We start from the raw sequence: 22237 nt of genomic DNA on the forward strand, positions 1-22237 counted from the left end.
AGTGTATGTGAGTATAAAGTTAGTCGGTGTTGTGTACAGTATCGGGACTAACTACTATAGTCCCACTGAACACCTGAGCGCGGAACGACACTCCTCCGCGGCCGCGTTACTGCTTTCTCATGCGCGCTCCCGACCGGGGCGAGGAACCGTTGGAAGTGGAGGAACCGAGCGCACGTGCACGCGCGCGATGGGAATGTTCTGGAATGTGGCACCATCGTGTGGTGGTTGTGGTTCGGTACCGCGGGCATGGCACCAGGTGCATTCATTCGTTTTCATTCATTGTATGTTTTATCACCGCTTTATCCGATTCCGATTCCTGAAAAGTGTATGATAAGCTCCACTTACCATATAGAAGCACTTTGTAGTTCTACAATTACTGACTGTAGTCCATCTGTTTCTCTGCATGCTTTGTTAGCCCCCTTTCATGCTGTTCTTCAATGGTCAGGACCACTACAGAGCAGGTATTATTTAGGTGGTGGATCATTCTCAGCACTGCAGTGACACTGACATGGTGGTGGTGTGTTAGTGTGTGTTGTGCTGGTATGAGTGGATCAGACACAGCAATGCTGATGGAGTTTTTAAACACCTCACTGTCACTGCTGGACTGAGGATAGTCCACCAACCAAAAATATATCCAGCCAACAGCACCCCGTGGGCAGTGTCCTGTGACCACTAATAAAGATCTAGAAGATGACCGACTCAAACAGCAGCAATAGATGAGCGATCGTCTCTGACTTTACATCTACAAGGTGGACCAACTAGTGGACACGGTATTTAAAAACTCCAGCAGTGCTGCTGTGTCTGATCCACTCATACCAGCACAACACACACTTACCAACACCGACAACCACCAAAAAGGTTATGGTTTTGCAGGTGGTAGCCCTGAAAAATTACTCCTTATCAGTTAGGTCAGTAATAATCTGGGGATGCATATCCTTTGAGTTTGGTGTTAAGGAACTTGAGGTTCAACCTATTCAACCCCTTTGGAACTAATTGGAATGTTGATGGCAAGCCAGGTCTTCATGAATAAAGACTGTTATAGCCGCAAAGTGGGGTAACTTGATATGAATGTCCATGGTTTTAGAATGAAATGAGTGTTACGGTCAGTAGTCCAGATGCTTTTGGTCATTCAGTGTATATGACAGAGATGTTCACAAGTCACAAAATACGAGTCCGAGTCAAGTCACGAGGCTTTAGGCTAGAGTCCGAGTCCAGTCACGAGTCAATAGAATAAACACAAAACATATATTGGAAATGTAGCGTAGAAATAAACAAATAATATTTACATTCAGATAAAAAACAACAACAGATTAGTGACTGTATTTTGCAGTTTTTCTTCGTGCCTTTACTTTTCTAGGTACCAGTTAAAAGCTTAAACTGATGTTTTGTTTTCGTTGCAAATTACGGCACAGCGGCCAAAATCCAAAACACAGCAAAAAACCCATAACACTGCTTACCTGAGCTTGTGTTCTTCCAAGTGCTATTAAATTTAAAACCGTGTGTCCCTTTAGGAATATAATCCATTATTTTGTAAATGTGCTTATAATTAAAAACCTCCGAACCTTTCCCGGTTGTGAAGTAAAACACAAACTCGTTAAAAGTGTTTCATTGACGCATCATGTGTGATGCTGCAAACTACATACATGCAAATAACAGCATTTCTTACTAAAAATTAAAATCAGAAGGTCTGATTGGTTCAGAAAGCGGTTCTTTCAACCATTAGCGCCAATTCTGTAGGAGCGTTCCATTTACATTAGTTGTTCCTGTGAAGTGCACTACGTAGGGTATTCCAGCATTTTAAGTGAGATTGCAATCCAAAGGTAAACACTTCAAACTGTGTAGGGAGTAGGGAGCGGCACTTCATCACTACGCCGGAAGCTGGCTGGAACATTTACCCATTGCGTGTGTTATATATATATAACTGCCAGATGTAACTAATGTTGCTGACATTTGTTGTCCACAAGCCATTTTTTGCGAGTCACGAGTCCGAGTCATTTGAAACGAGTCCGAGTCAAGTCTGAAGTCGCTGTGTGCGACTCGGACTCGAGTCCCCATCTCTGGTATATGATTGGAGCCAAATGTGCTGTACAAAGTCACTGCAATGTCGCTTCACTTCATCTCCTGTTACCACCCAATACCAGCTAATCAATGGCTAAATCAGTACTGGAACCAAAGAATTGAATTGTAGCATCATGGTTGATCATATTTATTTAATCACACATACAATTACATCATGCAGTCTCTCCAAAAAAGGCAACATCATTATCATTAACCCCAAACCCTACTTTTCTCCTAAAACTGTCCATTTGTGCCCATTTCCATTTGGAATGATCCAGCACCTTTATCCATTTGTCTTTTATTGTTTTTTTTTTTACTATGGCCTTACTACCCAGTCAAACAGGGCTTTTTTTATTGCAATGTATTGTAGTACATCCCATGAACAGATGATATGTTTTGGTGTATCCTCAGGATATTGCTATTCAAGAGGAATTAAGCATCCAGATCAGGAGTGTCGATGTGAACACACTAGAATCAGTTAGCCAGTTGTTTCAAGTAACCAAGAAGGAGCCGATTGTAAGCTGCAACTCTCACAATACAAATTTGATTAGAAATTTATCAATACCAGCTAATTGATTAAGGTATTAATAAAACCTTCAAGAATTGTTGAATAAATTATGCAGATTTTGAGGATCTGGGTTTGGTCCTGGCCTCCACTATGTTAGATATTTTGCTTGTTCTTTCACTGTGTCACGAGTTCCACCCCTCTACACTTCTAAAAGCATGCAAAAAGTAAACTGGCTACTTGTGTGGGTATGTGGCGCTGTATAGAGCGGATGTCTGACCAACGTCCAGTGTTTGGTGTTGTGGACCAACCACGACTATGAACCTCATCAGGTGCATCTTGCACAAGAGCTTGTCATCTGGAGCACTACGAACTGGAACAGGAAGGCTGGATGATTTACTGTGTAATCCAGGCCAATTGGTTTAAAGCATGACATCATTAGACCCTGGAGGAGTGGAAAGGCAAATTTCGTGGTTTGAAATCCATTGATAAATGACTGTTCGATATACTGTATATATGTTTTGTATTTGCATGAAGACAGAAAATATAGTGTAATCCACAGATGGAGTGGTTTAAAACATGCCTCTATTAGACTCTGGAGCAGTAAAACAACATTAGGCAGGTAGTATAAGGAAATGTTTGCTCTATTTTGTGTAGGATGCAAAAAATATAATGTAATCCAGATAGTGATTTAAATTTTGTCATGTTTGATTATTCACCAACAGAACCCTCATCTAATCACCTTTAACCATTAAAAAAATGACCTTAAATCTGCATTTACACTGATACACTTGGCAAGTAATAGAAAAAAAGCATTGCTGTCCATTGCTGGTGTGTTTACGAGCGGTGAAAATGAAAAACCCAATGAGAAGCATAAATCACATACTATTTACTCATACATGAGCCTGTGTGTCACAAACGTTCCCATCACCCACTGGTAAAAATTACAATTATGCTTCACTTTCATGACTGTGTCAAGGTACATTTCCGTCACCACCCTGCTAAATCTGAATGGATTTCGATGGACTGAAATAAATAAAACCAGCATTTTTAATGTATGCCAGAATAGTAGTAGTGAAGGCAGCACGATGCTGCATTCACAAGACTACTACCTATTACTATTAACTATTTCAGTGAAGAAGAACATGTTTACAGAGCACACAAACCACCACAACACACTGATGCATAAAATACACTCTCTATTTCCTCGGCGGCTGCCGTTAGGGGTCGCCGGCGGATCGTGATCCTGATACGACCCTCCCTATTTATCCGGGCTTGGGACCGGCACTACAATGCACTGTACCTATGGGACAATTCAGTGTCTTCAATTAACCCGACTGCATGTTTTTAGACTGTGGGAGGAAACCCACGCGGACACGGGGAGATCATGCAACCTTCGCACCCAGGACCTTCTTGCTGTGAGGAGACAGTGCTACCCACTTAGCCACCGTGCCACCCATGCATAAAATATTCTATCACTTTTAAAAAGAAATATGTGGAGTGATGAAAAATCTACAATAATTACACGCAGTTATGATGCACTTGGGTCATCCAAGGAATAAAGATCTCAGCTCCCAATCACCTTCAAAGCCTTTTCCATTCAAATACAGCCAGATGTAACCATTTCCCTGTAAAAAACACCATTACAATGAACAGTAATGTTTTTTTTTTTTTTTTTTTTTTTTTTTTTACAAATGCCAAGAATGATCTCGTGAATGCAGAAAGGTTCACTCCTTATAAGGTAAAAACCGTCACCCTAATCTACCCATACAGTCATTACCATACAATAGACCTGTACACTATCAAATTACATATCACATAGTTTTGGTGGGGTGTAGGGAGTGGTTGGTTGCTTATCCCCACCAAGCTTAAGTTTACTGGATCTAGTATGTAGTGACGTTGTGGGAACAGTTAAAACCCAGTAATCACCTTCTGTTTAGCGTGGATGTGTTTAATCAGTGCGGCGTGGTGCAGGCGAGCCGAAAGACGAGTACGTCAAGCTGCAGGATACAGAATATATACATTCAAAACAAATCAGGCAGGCTTCCAGCCGTCTGGCTTTTCTTCATTTGCTTGCTTTGGATTCTTGATTCGTTTTTATATGAGAGTATGTGTGGGTGCATGTGTGTGCATTAATAATTCATTATTTTCAATAGAAGAAAACCGATCAGGGAGCAAAACTGTCCATAAATATTTCGATTTCAAACATCCCACATGTGCAGGCGAGAGAGACCGTGTGGAATGGAATGACAGGTTTCCATAGCGATATCAGCATCCAGCATCCAGCGTGGTACTAAAGTGCATTCCATCTTCAACTGAATGGAAAGAAAGAGAGAAAGAGTTAGATCATTGACTGACTAGATAGACTGACCAGAGTCTTTTTTCTTTTGGAATATAGGACTTTTAAAGCATGTGGGAGGTATTTTTTTGGGGATATTCCACTAGCACACCAGCGCTGGGATTCTGAACTACTCGAATCTTTGCTCTGCTAGCAGCCAACTGGCCGTCCCCTATCAGGTACAATTAGTCAATACCTGTAGCAGACAAAATTGGCCACTAGTCTGCTGGGTGGGAAAAGACTGGTCTAAAAAGGGGTGGGGTTACCAATGCTGTGTAAGGACCCTGGTCACCCAGGGCACATGTACATAAAAGTGGAGAGCAGAGATTGGGGCGTGGCTCTCCATGCACGAAACTTTTCCATCGGGTGTCACTGAAACACCTGTGCATAATAATTAGAATGGGTAACCACATACTTTTTGACGTTCTCTTTGTAATTTTACCAACCTGTTCTCCTGTTTGTTAGTCATGCCCCCTCTGATAGCCACTGGCTGATTGTTCTGGAACAAGCCGCCACCTCCTCCTCCTCCACGCACTACGACAGGGTGAGTGGGAGAGGCTACAGGAGGCTGCCCTGGCCGAATAGGTTTGGCTGAAGACACAGGAAAAAAACAAAGAATAGACAAGCTGTGGATTAGCATGGCTTTAAACACAACATAATTAGAAACACTGTGTGTGTGTGATTCGTGATTCCATCTTTAATTAAAATCAGTTTGTATTTATGGAGTTTTATTTGGCATTATTATTATTGTTGTTATTATTATTAACAATAATTTGTGTTTATAATAATAATAATATTATTATTATAATTTTTATTACCATTATTATTACTACTACTACTAAGAATAATTCTATTCCCATTATTACTATTATTTTTTATTTTCATTATTATAATAATTATAATAATATTTTTATTATTTAATTACGATTATTATTATTACTGTTATTACTATTATAAATACTATTATTACTATAATTATTATTATTATTGTTATTATTATTACTATTATCATTATTATTATTGCTAGCTTCTTACTATTATTATAATATTTATTATTAATTTTATTACAGTTATTATTAATAAATTATTTTATTTTAATATAGTATAATTTCTATTACCATTATATTATGATTATTGTTATTATTATTAATTATTAATTAATATTACTAATTGTATTCCCATTATTATTATTATTACTATTATTATTAGTTTAATTATTATTACTATTAGTATTATTATTATTAATATTATTATTATTGCTAGCTTCTTACTATTATTATAATATTAATTAATAATTTTATTAGTTATTATTAATAAATAATTTTATTTTACTACAATATAATTACTATTACCATTATTATTATTAATTATTACTTATTAATTAATATTATTAATTGTATTCCCATTATTATTATTACTATTATTTTTATTTTTATTATTATAATAATAATAAAAATAATATTTTATTATTTTATTACCATTATTACTATTATTAATATTATTATTACTATGGTATTGCTGTTATTTTATTATTATTAATATTATGATTATTACAATTACTGCTACTTTTATTATTATTACTATTATTTGTATTTTAATAATAATAATATTTTATTATTTTATTACCATTACTATTGTTACTGCTGTTATTTTATTATTATTAATATTATGATTATTATAGTTACTGTTATTATTATTTTTTTCTATTATTATTACTTCTATCATCATCATCAATATTATTATTATTATTGCTAGCTTGCAAATGTATGATTCATATATACTGTATTTTTAATAGACTTGTTGGCTGCATTTACATGATACACATCAAACCCACTTTTGCCTGTTTTTCTTTATTTCTATTTAGGCTCTGTGGAGTGATTTGTGTCGAGTGGGCTGAGCATGGCATTAAGCAAATGAGTAAGGGAATTTACCGATTTGTGCAGAGTGCCCACGACGTGCCATGTTTTTGGCTCTCACAGCCTCTTTGATACGGTCCACTTCTTGTTGGTAGCGCTTTCGATCGCGTACTGCGTTCTCTTTGGCCTCCTTCAGCGCCGTCTCCAAAGCTTTAACACGCTCGGATGTCGCCCGCCAACGCTTATCCAGCTTGGGCAGCTCACCGCGCAGATCTGCGTTATCCCGCACCAGCTGAACATAGAGAGAGAGAAAGAGAAACAGACGTTATTATGATTACGTTATTATAATGAGTCGCATATTATCCTTCGTATAATACCTTACATCTCTCTCACACACAGTTCTGCTTAATCAAAAGTGCCTTTTTTACTTTAGTGTCCACAATTATTTCATGTTGTTCTGAATCATGCTCTAAAACGACTAGTTGTGGCATCAGTCATTTCTTTCTTTATTTCTGAATTTGTTCTCTTTTTCTTCCAATCTAGACATATCCAATTCCACAGCTGTAATTTTCTTCCACTGTTGCAGACCCCTACCCTGACCTAACACACCCTCCAGAGACAGAACCACACACAGAGCACAGATTTATCCCCTTTATTCACTATCTCTGTGCAGATGCCCTTAACCAGCCAGCAGAAGGCAAAATTGCAGGTGCTCGGCTGGTCAACAGCCGTGCTGATTAGCCTGCTGCACACGTTTATTTTACCTGTTTGTGGACCTTGGTAAGCTGTTCTAGATTGTTCTCTAGAAACGCAATCTTCTGTTTTTGTGCTGCGCTGCCACCAGTGTCTTCAGAATCCATCTCTGCACTCTGTAAGCACATAAATCCATCAGAACACAAATCTAAACCCTGAATAACAGAGTAAATTCCTTCTTTTTTGTGTTACCCATACCTTTTTAACACGGGTTGCCAGATCTTGAACGAACAGCTTCCTGAGGTTATGGAGAGTCTGAAGTTCTTTGGCCTTATAAAGAAGTGAAGAACAGAACTCAGTAACTAAACAATTTTAAAGAAGCAACATTTACTTTGTGTTATTCCTCTGTTTCTACTCACCACTGTCTCCTCCAAACCTTTCAGGTCCTGCCTGGCCTGTTCCCTACGATCCTGCATCACACTGATCACACACACACACAGGAAAAAAGCATGCACACACACAGACACAAACACAAAGAAAAGGCACAAACAGACACACACACACACACAGAGACACAGAGACAGACACATACACACATACAGACACACAAAGAGAGAAAGGCACACAGGCGCAGAGACACACCCAGAAACACACAAACAGATAGACACACACAAAGACAGAAAGGCACAAAAAGATACACACAGACACAGAGACACACACAAACACACAAAGAGAAAGGCACAAGCAGAGACAAACACACAGAGAGACACACACACATACACACCAACAAAGGCACAGAGATACACAAAGAGAAAAACACACAGAAGTACACACAGAGAAAGAAACAAGAAAAAAGACACACAAAGAAACACATACAGAGGTGCACACAGAGACACACAAAAAGAAACAAGAAAAAAAGAGACAGACAGAAACATACAGAGATGCACACAGAGACACAGAGAGACAGACAGAAACACACACAAACATGAGATTATTAAGAATATAAATGCCTTTATCAATATTATTTTGGTATTTGGGTGTTGGAAACCCAAACTTCTATTATTTAAATGAACATCGCATTCTTACGTGAGTTCCTGCAGTTTGCGACTCTTGTCCTGATCAGCGGATTTGAGTTTCTCGTGTTCGACCCTCAGTCGTTCCTGCTCCAACATGATCTTCTGGTTCTGACTAAAGACACAAAGTGAGAGAGAAAAAGATAGATTGGTAATCATGAAGGGAATAAAGTAATTCATAAAAAACTTAAGCCAAGTGTGTTGTGTGGTTTTTTTAATTTTTTTTTATTTGAAGACAGAATCGTTGCGGGTACAGAATAATCCCAACATCAAGCATAGTAAAATATTGAGGTTTGGACATCATGATTATTTAATTATTTATTTATTTATTGTTTAACGCCATGTTCACACGTTGGTAATTCTCATAGCAAGATAGGTGCCTAGATTATGTACAGGTTATTTATTCATGTTCTTTGTCTGGTGTCCTTTCTGTGTTTAGTTCTCGATCTTAGTTCTGTCTTTAGGTCTCTGCTTTGGTTTTGTTAAAAAATTTCCACCATTGTATTTGGTATTGCAAGTCTTTGACGTTCTATGTTACATTTTGTGCACTTTGTTGATTAATGTTCAATGGTTATTTGTGTATTACAGTGGTCACATATCAGTGGGCGCTCTCCCTTCACCGGGTGTGTATGAGTTAGGCGAGAGTGTCCAATACGACCACTTGTATATGTCGTCTGTTACAATCTCTTTCCAGTCAGCAGTTTTGGTCGTGCTTGGATGTTGGGGTGGATGTTGTAGAGTTTGTTCTGTGTTTGCTTTTCCCATTCTTTCTGCCACATATTTTTAATATAGGCAGTGATTATTTGTTTTATAGAACATTATGATATGAGGCTGCTCGTTTGGAAATGTTCTCGTTGGAGAACATTTACAGACAAGCAGCCTCTGCAGAGAGTTCTCATATAAACTAAAATAGACTTCATCCACGACTGCATGTGAATAAAACACTTAGAATGTGAGAGTCTGTATGTGCATATTGGTTCATGCAGAAGTGTGAGTGTGTGTGTGTGTGTGTTCTATTCTTTATTGGGATGTGTAGCCACATACTCTTGTAAATCTGTAATGAGTTTCTCCTTGCTGTCCAGTTCATCCCTCAAGCTGCTGATCTGTTTCTGATGAGCCTCTCTGTGACTCTGAATCTGCTTCTCCACTGTCTCCTAGCAAGACACACAGACGGTCATTATTAAAAGCCTGATGACTAGCGGTAAGAGAAAAATCCACATACATGCACATACAGTGTGCCACTTAATGGACTAAATGTAAAATAAATCAATTAATTAATTAATACATAACAAAGGGCTTAATGTGCAGTAGATTATAACATATTTTGCACTCAGGTGATATGGAGAGTGTTGATACTCGTGTGTTGGAATCTCAGCAGAGCCATCGACCCAGTCAGGCGTCCACACGAACACAATTACCCATGTTTGAAGGAGAAAAGGTATGATGGGTCTTTCCCTGCCATGATATGTGCCAGCACAAGTGTGAGGGAGTCACATAGAACTCACAGTGGCTCTCCGTACGCGATACGGCTCTTTGTTTGAACCTAACAACACTGTGTGTTGGACGAGGCGTGTGGTGATCTGACTTTCCTTGATCAGATAAGGGGTCGTGCAAGCGGCTGTGTTCCAAATCGCTCACCACTCTACTAAATGGAAAGCAGTAATAGTGCACTTTGTAAAATAAGGCACATGGGATGCGGTCTCGGATGCGGTCTACCATTTCATTTCCAGTTCACGTGAAGCCGGGTCTTACAGATGAGAACAACAGTAAGGAATAAAACACAGCCTGTGCTGTTGCACTAGAAGGAATCTCGGGTCTACAGGTCTGAGATTCACGTCAAAGTGAATAACGTATTGTGATGCGTGTTTCTTACCTTCACCTCATTGGTGCTCTGGATCTCTTTCTCCATAGCATTGACTTTCTCTGCATTCCCAAATAAGAGAAACAAGAGAATTCAGAATTTTTGGAATATCGTTCTTTGAAAAAAGACATCGATGAGTTAACAAGCTAACGCGTGTGTGTACCGTGAGCACTGAGTTTGACCAGGTCTTCACTGAGTTGGTCAACATTCTCCTCCAGCTGCCTCTTCTTCTGCTCCACGTTCTGCAGGTATTCCGTCAGGGACTTGATCTTCGCCTCGTGCTAGAGAAAGACAAGGAGAGAAAGGGGAAAAAAGCGACCAATCAAAATGCTAGCATTGATGGAAATTATAGAACGATGTTATTGAACTATCATATATTGGATCATGGGAATTCTTTTTCATGCTTTTTTTTTTTTTATGCGTCCAATTTATACCCAATTGCGTTATGCTTCCTCTCTACTGGAGCTGACCCCCACCCCAGTTGAGGAGAGCAAAACTGTTACACGCCCCCTCCGACACGTGCGCGGTAGCCGACTGCATCTTTTCACCTGCACGAGGCGAGTTCATATGCAGATCAGCCTTGTGTACGGAGAGCCACACCCTGATCAGCACTATTCCCCAACTCTGTGCAGACGCAATCAATCAGACGACTTGTCCCACCTTATGAACAACAGCCAGTCGTTGTTCATGCAGCCGCCCAGCCGGATGGCAGAGCTGAGATTTAATATGATGTATTCGAAATCCCAGCTCTGGTGTGCTAGTGTGTTTTCCGCAGCGGATCATGGGAATTATTTAAGAATTACAATAAGTGTGTGTAATTACCATTCTATTCCAATTATGGTGGATGGAAATGACCTGCAGTGAGGGCTTGGTTGGTGACTACTAGTGACTCGCACTGCATTAAATACATGCAAGAAATAGTATAGCTTTCAAATAGGGATGCAATAATGCTGTTTTATTTTTTTTCCCAAATTAGTGATGCCAGTCATTGACCAGTTAATCTGCCAAAGAAGTCATGGATCGATTAATGCTGTTGGAAAACAAATTAAATTAATTAACATTTCATTTATTTATTAGGATTTTAACGTCATGTTTACACACTTTGGTTACATTCATGACAGAACAGGTAGTTACTGGTTACACAAGATTTATCAGCTCAAGTTTTTAATGCACAGCCATGGATGATTTAGTATCTCCAATTCACCTCAACTGCATGTCTTTGGACAATATGCAAACTCTACAGAGAAAGGACCCAGGCCGCTTCACCTGGGAATCGAACCCAGGACCTTCTTGCTGTGAGGCGATAGTGCTACCCACTAAGCAGGGCTCTAGACTAACGTTTTGCACTGGTTGCACTGGTGCACCTAACTTTTTTTCTTAGGTGCACCAGCACAAAAGTTAGGTGCACCCAAATTTTCGACCGCATCGCATTTAACACCGCAGTTTTACAGGTTCACTTTTTTTTTTTTTTTTTTAAATCACTGTCCACACAGGCAATATTGACTTGGAAATAACTAACAATCTGGTCAACATGGTTTCGTCTGATGATCTGTTTGCTGCTGCCTGACAATGAAGGGCAGTGGGGAGAGGGGACACTTGGGCAGTGCATTTATCGCGGCATGTAATGTGTTTTATAGATGCATTGGGCTTTTTCAGCCTTTCAATTCGAAATGTATTAGAACCAGTCACAAATATACTATTGCCGGCCATGGTCTTCTTTACAGTTAATTATAGTATTACAGACTAATTATAGCACACTTATAAAAATTATAAAAATAATAGAGTAAATGTGTATGTATGTGTGTATATCTATTTATATGTGTGTGTATATTTAAAATTATATGTATATGTTTGTGTGTGTGTTAGAGTGTAATCTTAAATGCAGTGCATTATATTATCGGCTTTACTGAATCTTTTACACAGATTCCCAAAATCGCTTGCGGTGCACTCACTGCGTATTTTGACTACATGTATTGTAATATATTTTGGTCTTTTAGTTATTTTTATATTTTACTTAACGAAAATATTGTCGTGTTTTTACTTTCACTATCGCGGCACTTTACCGCTAGCATTAGCCACTTGCTACTGTAGAGGGTCGGCTCACCTAGCCGCTGTCCGGTGGGGATGCTGCGGGTCTTTTGCTGTGCGGTGGTGGAGGTGTGGGAATAAAGGCACACGACAGGGTCGAGTCACTTTAACTGTTTAGTCAGGACTTAAGTGAGCGTTACAACACTTTACACCGCCGAGCTCCAGAACCCGAACTTCCATTCTGGGGACATCCGGCGAGTCTCATATACAAAACTAAACTTACGGCAGAACGTCCGAACGCACATGTAGAAACCTGGTGCTGCATTCTGATTGGCTGAGCTGAATGTCGCTCACATATCACCGCTACAATATTGTCCCGCCCTTCGCTATCTCTGATTGGTTTAGACCATGATATTGGCCTAATGTGTGTCTGTTGTTGTTTCTTTCCCTCGGACGCCTGGTCGCACCGGTGCGACCTGAGATTTTTTTTAGTCGCACCATTGAGAAATTAGGTCGCATGTGCGACCAAATTGGTCGCACTCTAGAGCCCTGCCATGCCACCCATTAACATTTTTAATCAACAACAGACGCTTGACTCCAATTAAGAGTGTCAGTGCACAGGCACAGGCTCTGCTTACACCCACATTCAGAGATTCTTCTCTATTCTAGTCGAGTCTTACTGCATGTTAAACATGTTAATAATGATGTGGATATTATGCATCATGCTCCAGCATGAAGAAAATACTCTGCTTACCATCTTATAATAACCACAATGTGACTGCCTGCCTATTATAATAAAAATATTTGCCTAACAAATGAAACTGTTTGCTAATAATTCACAGTGTTTGTTGGTCCTACTATTCAACATCACTGCCATGATCACTGTGGGTCTGTCTGAAAATGTACTAATCTGCCTTGCTGCCTACTGCCTACCTGGGCAGCTGCCTACTTAGACAGACATTACATCATGGGCTGTCCCCACGCACTGCCACAGTTTTGGCTTACTAAGCTAACAGAGTAAGCCTCAGGCCATTCAAACCAATAGGATGAAGCAAACTGCTAGCATGCCAGCAGACTTAAACATTGCCGTAAGCAATAATATGCACCCAGGTTTATGGTGAACGAATCATGTGACATCTGCTACATAAAAGGATTCTGGTTCCTCTGTGTACTGATGGTTTATTGTTAGTGTTTTATATGACACTATGACAGACTGAATGTTACCTGTGAAATACGTAGCTGACACGCAGCGAGCTCCTTGTCGTTCTCGTCCATCTTTTTATTGCTCTCCGACTGGACGCTCTCCAGCTGCTTACAGCGTTTCACCATCGTCTTCACCTCCGACTTCAACTTGCTGATGTACAGCCTGGCTACGGTGAACTCCTCGTCGATCATGCCACTGCCTTCATGCTGCTGAGAGAGGAAACATACGGAGTGGGTGGGTATTAGAGGTGAGGCAACACGCCCCCTCCGTCACGTGTGCAGTAGTGCGGGTTCATGTGCGGATCAGCTTTGTGTACGGAGAGACACACCCTGATCAGCGTTATTCCTCGACTCGGATTGATGCAGGCGGCATCAATCACCGGGATCCAGGGTTCACATCCCCAGCGATGCTATCAGCCTACATACAGGAGTCTAAATACCAAGGGTGGCCAGGGCCCTGCGATAAATAAATACGTGTCCTTTCTTAAAAAAAAAAGCGCCTAGTCAAATTTACCTTGATGTCATTGCTCCCCACAGCAATCCCAATCTCAGCCAGGTCTTTAAGCAACGAGGACATCATCTCCGTCACTCTCTTCTTCTGGTGATTGGTCATTTCCTTCAGCTTCTGCAGCTCTGAGTCTATAGAGGTCAGGATGGTCTGAGGATAACAGAGAAAACAGTATTTTAACACTTATATTGCAATGGCAGGATTTTTTTGTAGGCAGATGGTCATGCTGTCAGTGTGTGTGTGTGTGTGTGTGTGTTAGACCTCACTGGTGTTGTAGTTATTAACAAAAATGCTAGAAAAGGGGTTCGAGGAAGGTACTAAGTGTATGATTTTTTTAAAACACGTGCTGATTCGATACCGGATTCTATCATTGGTGGCCGACCAGGCGTTACACAAACATGATTGGCTACGTCTGAGGGGTGAGGATGGCCGAAGCCATGTGATTAACTGGGCCTCTTTCTGGGCCTGACGCAACCCTGACCAGGACAAGCAGTAGATAAAAATGAAGTGAATAATAAAATGAAGTGTACATTTTTATGGACATTATTACGGGCTGTTTACACCGATCAGGCATAACATTATGACCACATTCTTAATATTGTGTTGGTCCCCCTTTTGATGCACTGTGTATTCTTACACCTTTCTATCAGAACCAGCATTAACTTCTTCAGCAATTTGAGCTACAGTAGCTCGTCTGTAGGATCGGACCACACGGGCCAGCCTTCGCTCCCCACGTGCATCAACGAGCCTTGGTCGCCCATGACCCTGTCGCCGGTTTTCCACTGTTCCTTCCTTGGACCACTTACTGTATGCACTTAATGCATTTTTTTTAATGCATTTTCTCCCCTTTTAACACGTCCAATTGCCCGACTGCGTCATGCCTCCTCTCCACCAATGCCGATCCCCGCTCTGATTGAGGAGAACGAAGCTAACCCACGCCCCCTCCTACACGTAGGCAGCGTGCTGTATGCATTTCATCACCTACACTTTGACGAGTGCAGTGCAGCGTTGTGTAGAGAGGACACACCCTGAGAGCACTCTTTTCTCATCTCTGTGCAGGCGCCATCGATCAGCCAGCGGAGGTCGTAATTGCACCAGTCATAGGAGAGAGACCCTATCCGGCTTAGTCCCGCCCAAATCTGAACAACAGGCCAATCGTTGTTCATGTGGCGGCTCAGCCTTAGCCGGTAGGCAGAGCTGAGATTCGATACGATGTATTCGAGATCCCAGGTCTGGTTCCAGCGTGTGTTTTTACCGCTGCGCCACCTGAGCGGCTCTTTGGACCAGTTTTGATAGATACTGACCACTGCAGACCGGGAACATCCCACAAGAGCTGCAGTTTTGGAGATGCTCTGATTCAGTCGTCTAGCCATTACAATTTGGACCTTGTCAAACTCACTCGAATCCTCACGCTTGTTCATTTTTCCTGCTTCTAACACATCGAGTTTGAGGATAAAATGTTCACTTGCTGTCTAATATAACAGGTGCCGTGATGAAGAGATAATCAGTGTTATTCACTTCACCCGTCAGTGGTCAAAATGTTATGCCTAGTCAGGGCGTGGAACAAGTGCATGGTGAACATTCTACATTCTTGTGGCCATATAGTTCTTGAGAAGCACCATGTCTATGTAGGTTCAATTAAGTCAACTAGACTTCGACTCAAACGCTCAAGACTTGAGAACCCCTGAACACACACAACCCCCTCGTACTTACAGATTTTTGGTTGAGCTCTTCGCTGAGGGCTTCGAATTCCTTGGTCTTGTTCTCCACTTCTTGACTCTTCTGATCGTAGTTGACGGCGAGCTCCTCCAGAGCCTGCAGAACCTCCTTCACCTCCTCTTTAGATGCCTCGTTCTCCACCTGGAGCCTCGTGAGCTCCGACTGCAGGTTGTCATGGTCCCGCCGCGACGAGGCTAAGAGCTGGAACATGAGCGCATTAGGAATTTGACACACTGAGCCTGTATTAATGCTAAGATATTGATAGCCACCCTGGTGGTAAAAAAATAAAGAATACACCCCTATTTAAAGCTATGGTTCCAAAATATTTGCATGTGCACGTCTATATAGTGGCATGGGAGCTATTGTGACAGGCAGGCAGGTACAAACAAGTGACAAATTAAAGGGAAAAAGAACATCCATGATGCTCTACTTATGCATTTTCTCCCTTCTCCCCTGATTTTAACATTTTAACAACAGCCAATTGATGTTCTGCTGCTGGGGATCCCGATCGCACCCAGGAAGGGTATATTCACTTGCCCCACACCCCCCTCCGACGTGTACGCAGTCCTCTTGACCCCTTCTTACTAATCAGGATCCTTACACAGCGTTTGAAGACCCCACCCACTTATTAGTCCGGCCTTTCCCACCCAGCAGACTGGTGGCCGATTTAGTCTGCTGCAGTCACTGCCAATTGTGCCTGCTAAAGGGCGCCCAGACCACCGAGCCGAGATTCGAACTGAATATCCCGCTGTGCCACCTGGGTGCCCCACGATGCTATTTTATGCCACCCACCGCAACAGCGGTGAGAAGAGACCCTACTCAACCCTCCCTCCCTCAAACACGACCAATTGTGTCATATAACCCAGCTGTTCTTTTTTTCAATCGCTTAATCCTGGACAGGGTCGTGGTGGGTCTGGTTTCGGCAGAATCACTGGGCAAACAGGACGCCAATCCATCGCAAGGCCTTTACAATGACTCTGATGGGACGCTTAGGTGGTCCAGCAATGGTGCATCTTCCCAGACATGATTGGCGCCCTGTCCTGGGTATTCCTGCCTTGAGGCTAGGGTTTCCCGGTTGACCCAGACCCGCCTCAACCCTGACCAGGGGGTACAGCTGAGAATTATTCTACACATGCAAACTGACTCAGTGATCCTAAAATCCTAAAAATACTGACCTCATCCTGGTCCAGCATTTGCTGTTTGAGTTTCTCAACCAGTTGAGACTGCTGATTGATCTCATCATCCTAAAGGTAAAAAAACAAAAAAAACAAGGTTATAATGAACCATGACCAGATGTTTAATCAGTGTTCACAGGTGTGTGCGCTTACTTTATCATCCAGCTGTTTGTAGAGTTTAGTAAGCTCCGCCTCACACTTCTGCTTCTCTGCGTCCGTGAGCCGAGCCCCGGGGGCTCCGGGAAGCGAGTTGACTCCCGGGGTCGAGGCGGACATATCGTTAATCACAGCGTTATCCAGAGCCAGCGTGTCCATGTTAGCCTTCTCTTTGTCGTAGCGCTCGTCCACGGGGACTGTCTCGCCTGACGATCAAACACATGCACAACAATGGCCTGCCGTTACTGATTGTTATTGAAACACAAGACGTTTAGAGACAAGCTGATCACAGAACGTGGATAATAAATGCATGTACTGTGGATTCAGTAGGTATTCAGACCCCCTGACTGATATAACTGGAGTTTCTCCCCAACAAACCGTTGCTGCGTCTCAAATCGCATACTGAACAGTATGCGAAAGCAGTATGCGAGAGCGGGTAGTGTGTCCGAATACGTAGCAAACATTAAACAGTACAGGAAAAGTACCCGGATGACGTACTGCATGGGCAGCCATTTGTGAGTATGCAAACACAGCACACTGTAATCCGATAACCTATCCCATAATTCATGGTTCCTCTCCACTAATGCCGACCCCGGCTCTCACTGAGGAGAACGAAGCCAACCCCCATGCCCCCTCCGACACGTGGGCAGCAGCCGTATGCATCTTGTCACCTACACTTGACGAGTGCAATGCGGATCAGCACTGTGTACGGAGAGACACACCCTGACAGCACTCATTCCCCGTCTCTGTGCCGGCGGCAATCAGCCAGCAGAGGTCGTAGTTGCATCAGTTATGAGAGAGTCCCTATCCGGCTTAATATCCCACCCCTTTATGAACAACAGGCCAATCGTCGTTCATGTGGCCGCTCAGCCCGGCCAGCTCTGGTGTTCTGGTGTGTGTTTTACCGCTGTGCCACTTGAGCGGCCTGGCGAGTGAGGCTTTTTTTTTTTTTCTTAATATAAAATGAGCACGTCCAATTTCATCCCGTCAATCATCCTCTCACTAATGCCGGTCCCTGCTCCTGATTGGGGCTGACGAGGCCGTTCCACGCCTCCTCCGACACGTGCACAGCCAATCGACCGTCTTATCACCCACACTTGACGAGTGCAGCGCGGTAGAGCACCGTGCACAGAGGATCACACACTCCGCCGCACCCTCTCCCGTCTCCATGCAGGTGCCACCGACCAGCCAGCAGAGGGCGCAACCGCCCCAGTCCTGAGAGAGTATCCCGTCCGGTCTCGAATCCCGCCCCCCACCCGAACAACAGGCCAATCGTTGTTCATATAGCCGCCCAGCCTCGACCGGAGAAGGCAGAGCTTGATTCGAAACGACGCACTTTCGAGATCCAGCCCTGGTTGCAGCGCGTGTTTTTACCGCTGCGCCACCTGAGCGAGTGAGGCTTTTAATAAATAGTGGCTTTAACTGTGGTGATGTGAAGTCATGCATCATATGACATTAGGAAGACAGTTGCGTACTGAAAGAGCATACTGCTTTACCGGCCGAGCAGTGCGCACTGCCTACTTGTATGGACGCTACATCGGATGCAGCCCATGTCTTTATGGATCTCACTTCATGCACTGGAGTCATGTGACCTTTCCCAAACTGTTGGCACAAATTGAAAGCATAGAACTGAACCCTTTCCTATCTTACGCCAGCCCTGCTGGCCTGGTTGGAAACGTCTTTTCATTCTTGCCATCAGCACGACTGATGCGTAGGAGGAACTCGCTAAATATTTATCCATAGGCTACTGCTGCTGGCCCATACCGATCAATAACAAATATGCATCTGCCTTCTAGCTGCCTTTCGGTAATTTATTTGGTGGATAGAGATTCATTCATGTATTTTATACACCTGTTAGCAATGGGTGTGGCTAGGTGGCACCATAAAGTGATTTGAGTAATTCTTGTAGCAGCTCTGCTACCGGTTGGCTTGGCGCCCCCTAGTGGGCATAATTGGCAGTGGCTGCAGCAGACAAAATTGGCCATTAAGTCTGTTGTGTGGAAAAAAGACCGGACGGAAAAGTGGGTGGGGTCCTCAACGCTTTACAAGGACCCTTGTTAGCAGCCCAAGGCGCCTGTACAGAAAGTGGAGGAGCGTGAAGATCAGGGCGTGCGAATTTACCAAAGGTATAAGCGAATAAGAAAGAGTTGTGGTCTGTGCATAAATAAAACAGCACCAAATCACTCATTATTCAGCCACTGGTGTCGCCAGTCAGTGTTTGTGCCTTGTGTGAACACGGAGCATGTTTCCTTACCGTTTCTCCAGCGGTTGAGTTCGTTCTCTAACCAGGTGATGGTGTTCCGCAGGACCTTGTTCCTCTCTTTTTCCCTCTCATACTTCTTCTTCCACTGTTCGGCAGTCAGCTCCACGTTCACACACACTGTATTCTTAATCGTCTTCGCCCTAAACACACAATCCCCTTATTTTTCTCCTTTATTATATCTAGTGTCATTCTTTTATTACTATTATATTTTCCAATTTAGTCTTATACAATTCTACCAGTGCTGCATTCCTGATTGTGTCCCCAAAAGCATCCCGGGTGCTGCACAGTGTGTAACTACGCCATTCACAGCATGTTAACTAAACTGACTTTGTTCCCTTTTGTTCCTTGATAGATTGGACATTAACCATGTAAGTGATGTCGTCATGGTGGTCACAGTGTACAGAGGAATGAAGTATATCCAAATAAAAACAATCCAAGTAAGGGAAAAGTGTCTCTGTGTGATCACCTTTGTCCGAACATGAGTGTAGTTTTGGTCTCGGCCTCGTTGTAGTTTGACGGGGAGCAGCAGATGATGATGGTTGTCCTGCAGTTGCCCCCCAGAGAGTCCTGCAGGATTCTCGTCATCTTACTGTCTCTGTAGGGAACGTACGTCTGCAGGATGGACACATGATGACACATGAGTTCAGATATAAAAGATACAAAAAACGTAAGACCCCTCAGTTAAACTATATGGCTATAATAGCCTCCACTACATGAGAAAGGTTTTACAAAAGATTTTGGTGTGTATCTGTGGGAATTTGTGCCCATTCAGTTAAAAACATTGATGCTGGATGAAAAGGCCTGTCTTGCTATCAACATTTGATTTCATATACAGCGGTTCCATGAAACTCAACCTCAATTGGTTCTGGGAGCAAGTTTCAAGGTACTTTTTTCCAATCAGGATGTATGGAAAACCTGATAATGCGTTCCATGGTCGCATAGAACTGGCTATATTTTATTATATGAGTATGATATTCTATATATTAGTAATAATATTATAATATTATATTCCATTACTAACAATTTAATTCTGTGGCAAATCACCATGCCAAATCATTAGCTTCTAAGTAATTCTGATCTGGAGTTATTTAAGTCTATGACAAAGCATCACTGAACCACTGAGTAAAGAGTCAGAAACGACTCTTTTCAAATGAATTATTCATTGGAATCGAATCAGGGAGCTGTGCTCTTATCTATGACTCATTCTAAGATTCATTCGTTTCGCTCACTCTATTTCATTATGGTGTTGTGCGTAAACAACTCCATGAATCAGTTCATTTGTTCCAGAGTTTCAGTCGTGGTTCAGGCCTTGATAAACAGCTGTATAAACCAATCAGAGCTTCCGAATTCAGATTTTGAGCGGAATTTCAGTTCTAATCCTCCAGTCCTTTAATCCAAAGAAATATATCCTTTTTTTTTAGGTGATCTGGCAGTGAAAAACTCTCTCTTTATTGGTTGTGGAGGTATGAATGTCAGCTTAGTTATCGAATTACCAGTTTCAGCTTTTAACCACAAAAGCTGAGAAAATAAATGATCCGAAGACGGTTTTCGTTAGTTTGGTGGATAAACACAGCTGAAAATGGATTTATGTATTCTGGAAGTATTCTGAAAATATTCTGGAAACATACAAGATGACCACCAAGAAGGAAAAACAAGTGGATTATATCCCTAATGGAACAACACACTGATATACAGTGTATCACAAAAGTGAGTACACTCCTCACATTTCTGCAGATATTTAAGTATATCTTTTCATGGGACAACACTGACAAAATGACACTTTGACACAATGAAAAGTAGTCTGTGTGCAGCTTATATAACAGTGTAAATTTATTCTTCCCTCAAAATAACTCAATATACAGCCATTAATGTCTAAACCACCAGCAACAAAAGTGAGTACACCCCTTAGTGAAAGTTCCTGAAGTGTCAATATTTTGTGTGGCCGCCATTATTTCCCAGAACTGCCTTAACTCTCCTGGGCATGGAGTTTACCAGAGCTTCACAGGTTGCCACTGGAATGCTTTTCCACTCCTCCATGACGACATCACGGAGCTGGCGGATATTCGAGACTTTGCGCTCCTCCACCTTCCGCTTGAGGATGCCCCAAAGATGTTCTATTGGGTTTAGGTCTGGAGACATGCTTGGCCAGTCCATCACCTTTACCCTCAGCCTCTTCAATAAAGCAGTGGTCGTCTTAGAGGTGTGTTTGGGGTCATTATCATGCTGGAACACTGCCCTGCGACCCAGTTTCCGGAGGGAGGGGATCATGCTCTGCTTCAGTATTTCACAGTACATATTGGAGTTCATGAGTCCCTCAATGAAATGTAACTCCCCAACACCTGCTGCACTCATGCAGCCCCAGACCATGGCATTCCCACCACCATGCTTGACTGTAGGCATGACACACTTATCTTTGTACTCCTCACCTGATTGCCGCCACACATGCTTGAGACCATCTGAACCAAACAAATTAATCTTGGTCTCATCAGACCATAGGACATGGTTCCAGTAATCCATGTCCTTTGTTGACATGTCTTCAGAAAACTGTTTGCGGGCTTTCTTGTGTAGAGACTTCAGAAGAGGCTTCCTTCTGGGGTGACAGCCATGCAGACCAATTTGATGTAGTGTGCGGCGTATGGTCTGAGCACTGACAGGCTGACCCCCCACCTTTTCAATCTCTGCAGCAATGCTGACAGCACTCCTGCGCCTATCTTTCAAAGACAGCAGTTGGATGTGACGCTTAGCACGTGCACTCAGCTTCTTTGGACGACCAACGCGAGGTCTGTTCTGAGTGGACCCTG

General features: G+C 42.3%; 1 protein-coding gene across 2 annotated transcripts in view; it reads right to left on the reverse strand.

Moving 5' to 3' along the window:
* Positions 1-2190: 2190 nt before the first annotated feature.
* The window catches only part of LOC134302897 (kinesin-1 heavy chain-like), a 39225-nt gene continuing 19178 nt past the window's right edge, over positions 2191-22237 (reverse strand). The window contains exons 10-26 of one of the 2 annotated variants that reach the window (XM_062988150.1): positions 19903-20048; positions 19428-19576; positions 17171-17379; positions 17018-17086; positions 15837-16043; positions 14130-14273; positions 13637-13822; positions 10548-10665; positions 10397-10446; positions 9568-9677; positions 8537-8638; positions 7870-7930; positions 7709-7780; positions 7522-7626; positions 6833-7049; positions 5348-5492; positions 2191-4878 (exon numbers count right to left, since the gene is read on the reverse strand). In XM_062988150.1, the coding sequence (XP_062844220.1) occupies positions 4875-4878; positions 5348-5492; positions 6833-7049; positions 7522-7626; positions 7709-7780; positions 7870-7930; positions 8537-8638; positions 9568-9677; positions 10397-10446; positions 10548-10665; positions 13637-13822; positions 14130-14273; positions 15837-16043; positions 17018-17086; positions 17171-17379; positions 19428-19576; positions 19903-20048 (2094 nt within the window). In that variant the 3' untranslated portion in view covers positions 2191-4874. Of the gene's footprint in view, positions 4879-5347; positions 5493-6832; positions 7050-7521; positions 7627-7708; positions 7781-7869; positions 7931-8536; positions 8639-9567; positions 9678-10396; positions 10447-10547; positions 10666-13636; positions 13826-14129; positions 14274-15836; positions 16044-17017; positions 17087-17170; positions 17380-19427; positions 19577-19902; positions 20049-22237 lie in introns of both variants that reach the window. The other variant, XM_062988149.1, reaches the window with a different exon arrangement.

Source organism: Trichomycterus rosablanca, chromosome 25, assembly GCF_030014385.1.
Source record: "Trichomycterus rosablanca isolate fTriRos1 chromosome 25, fTriRos1.hap1, whole genome shotgun sequence".
Classification (NCBI taxonomy): domain Eukaryota; kingdom Metazoa; phylum Chordata; class Actinopteri; order Siluriformes; family Trichomycteridae; genus Trichomycterus; species Trichomycterus rosablanca.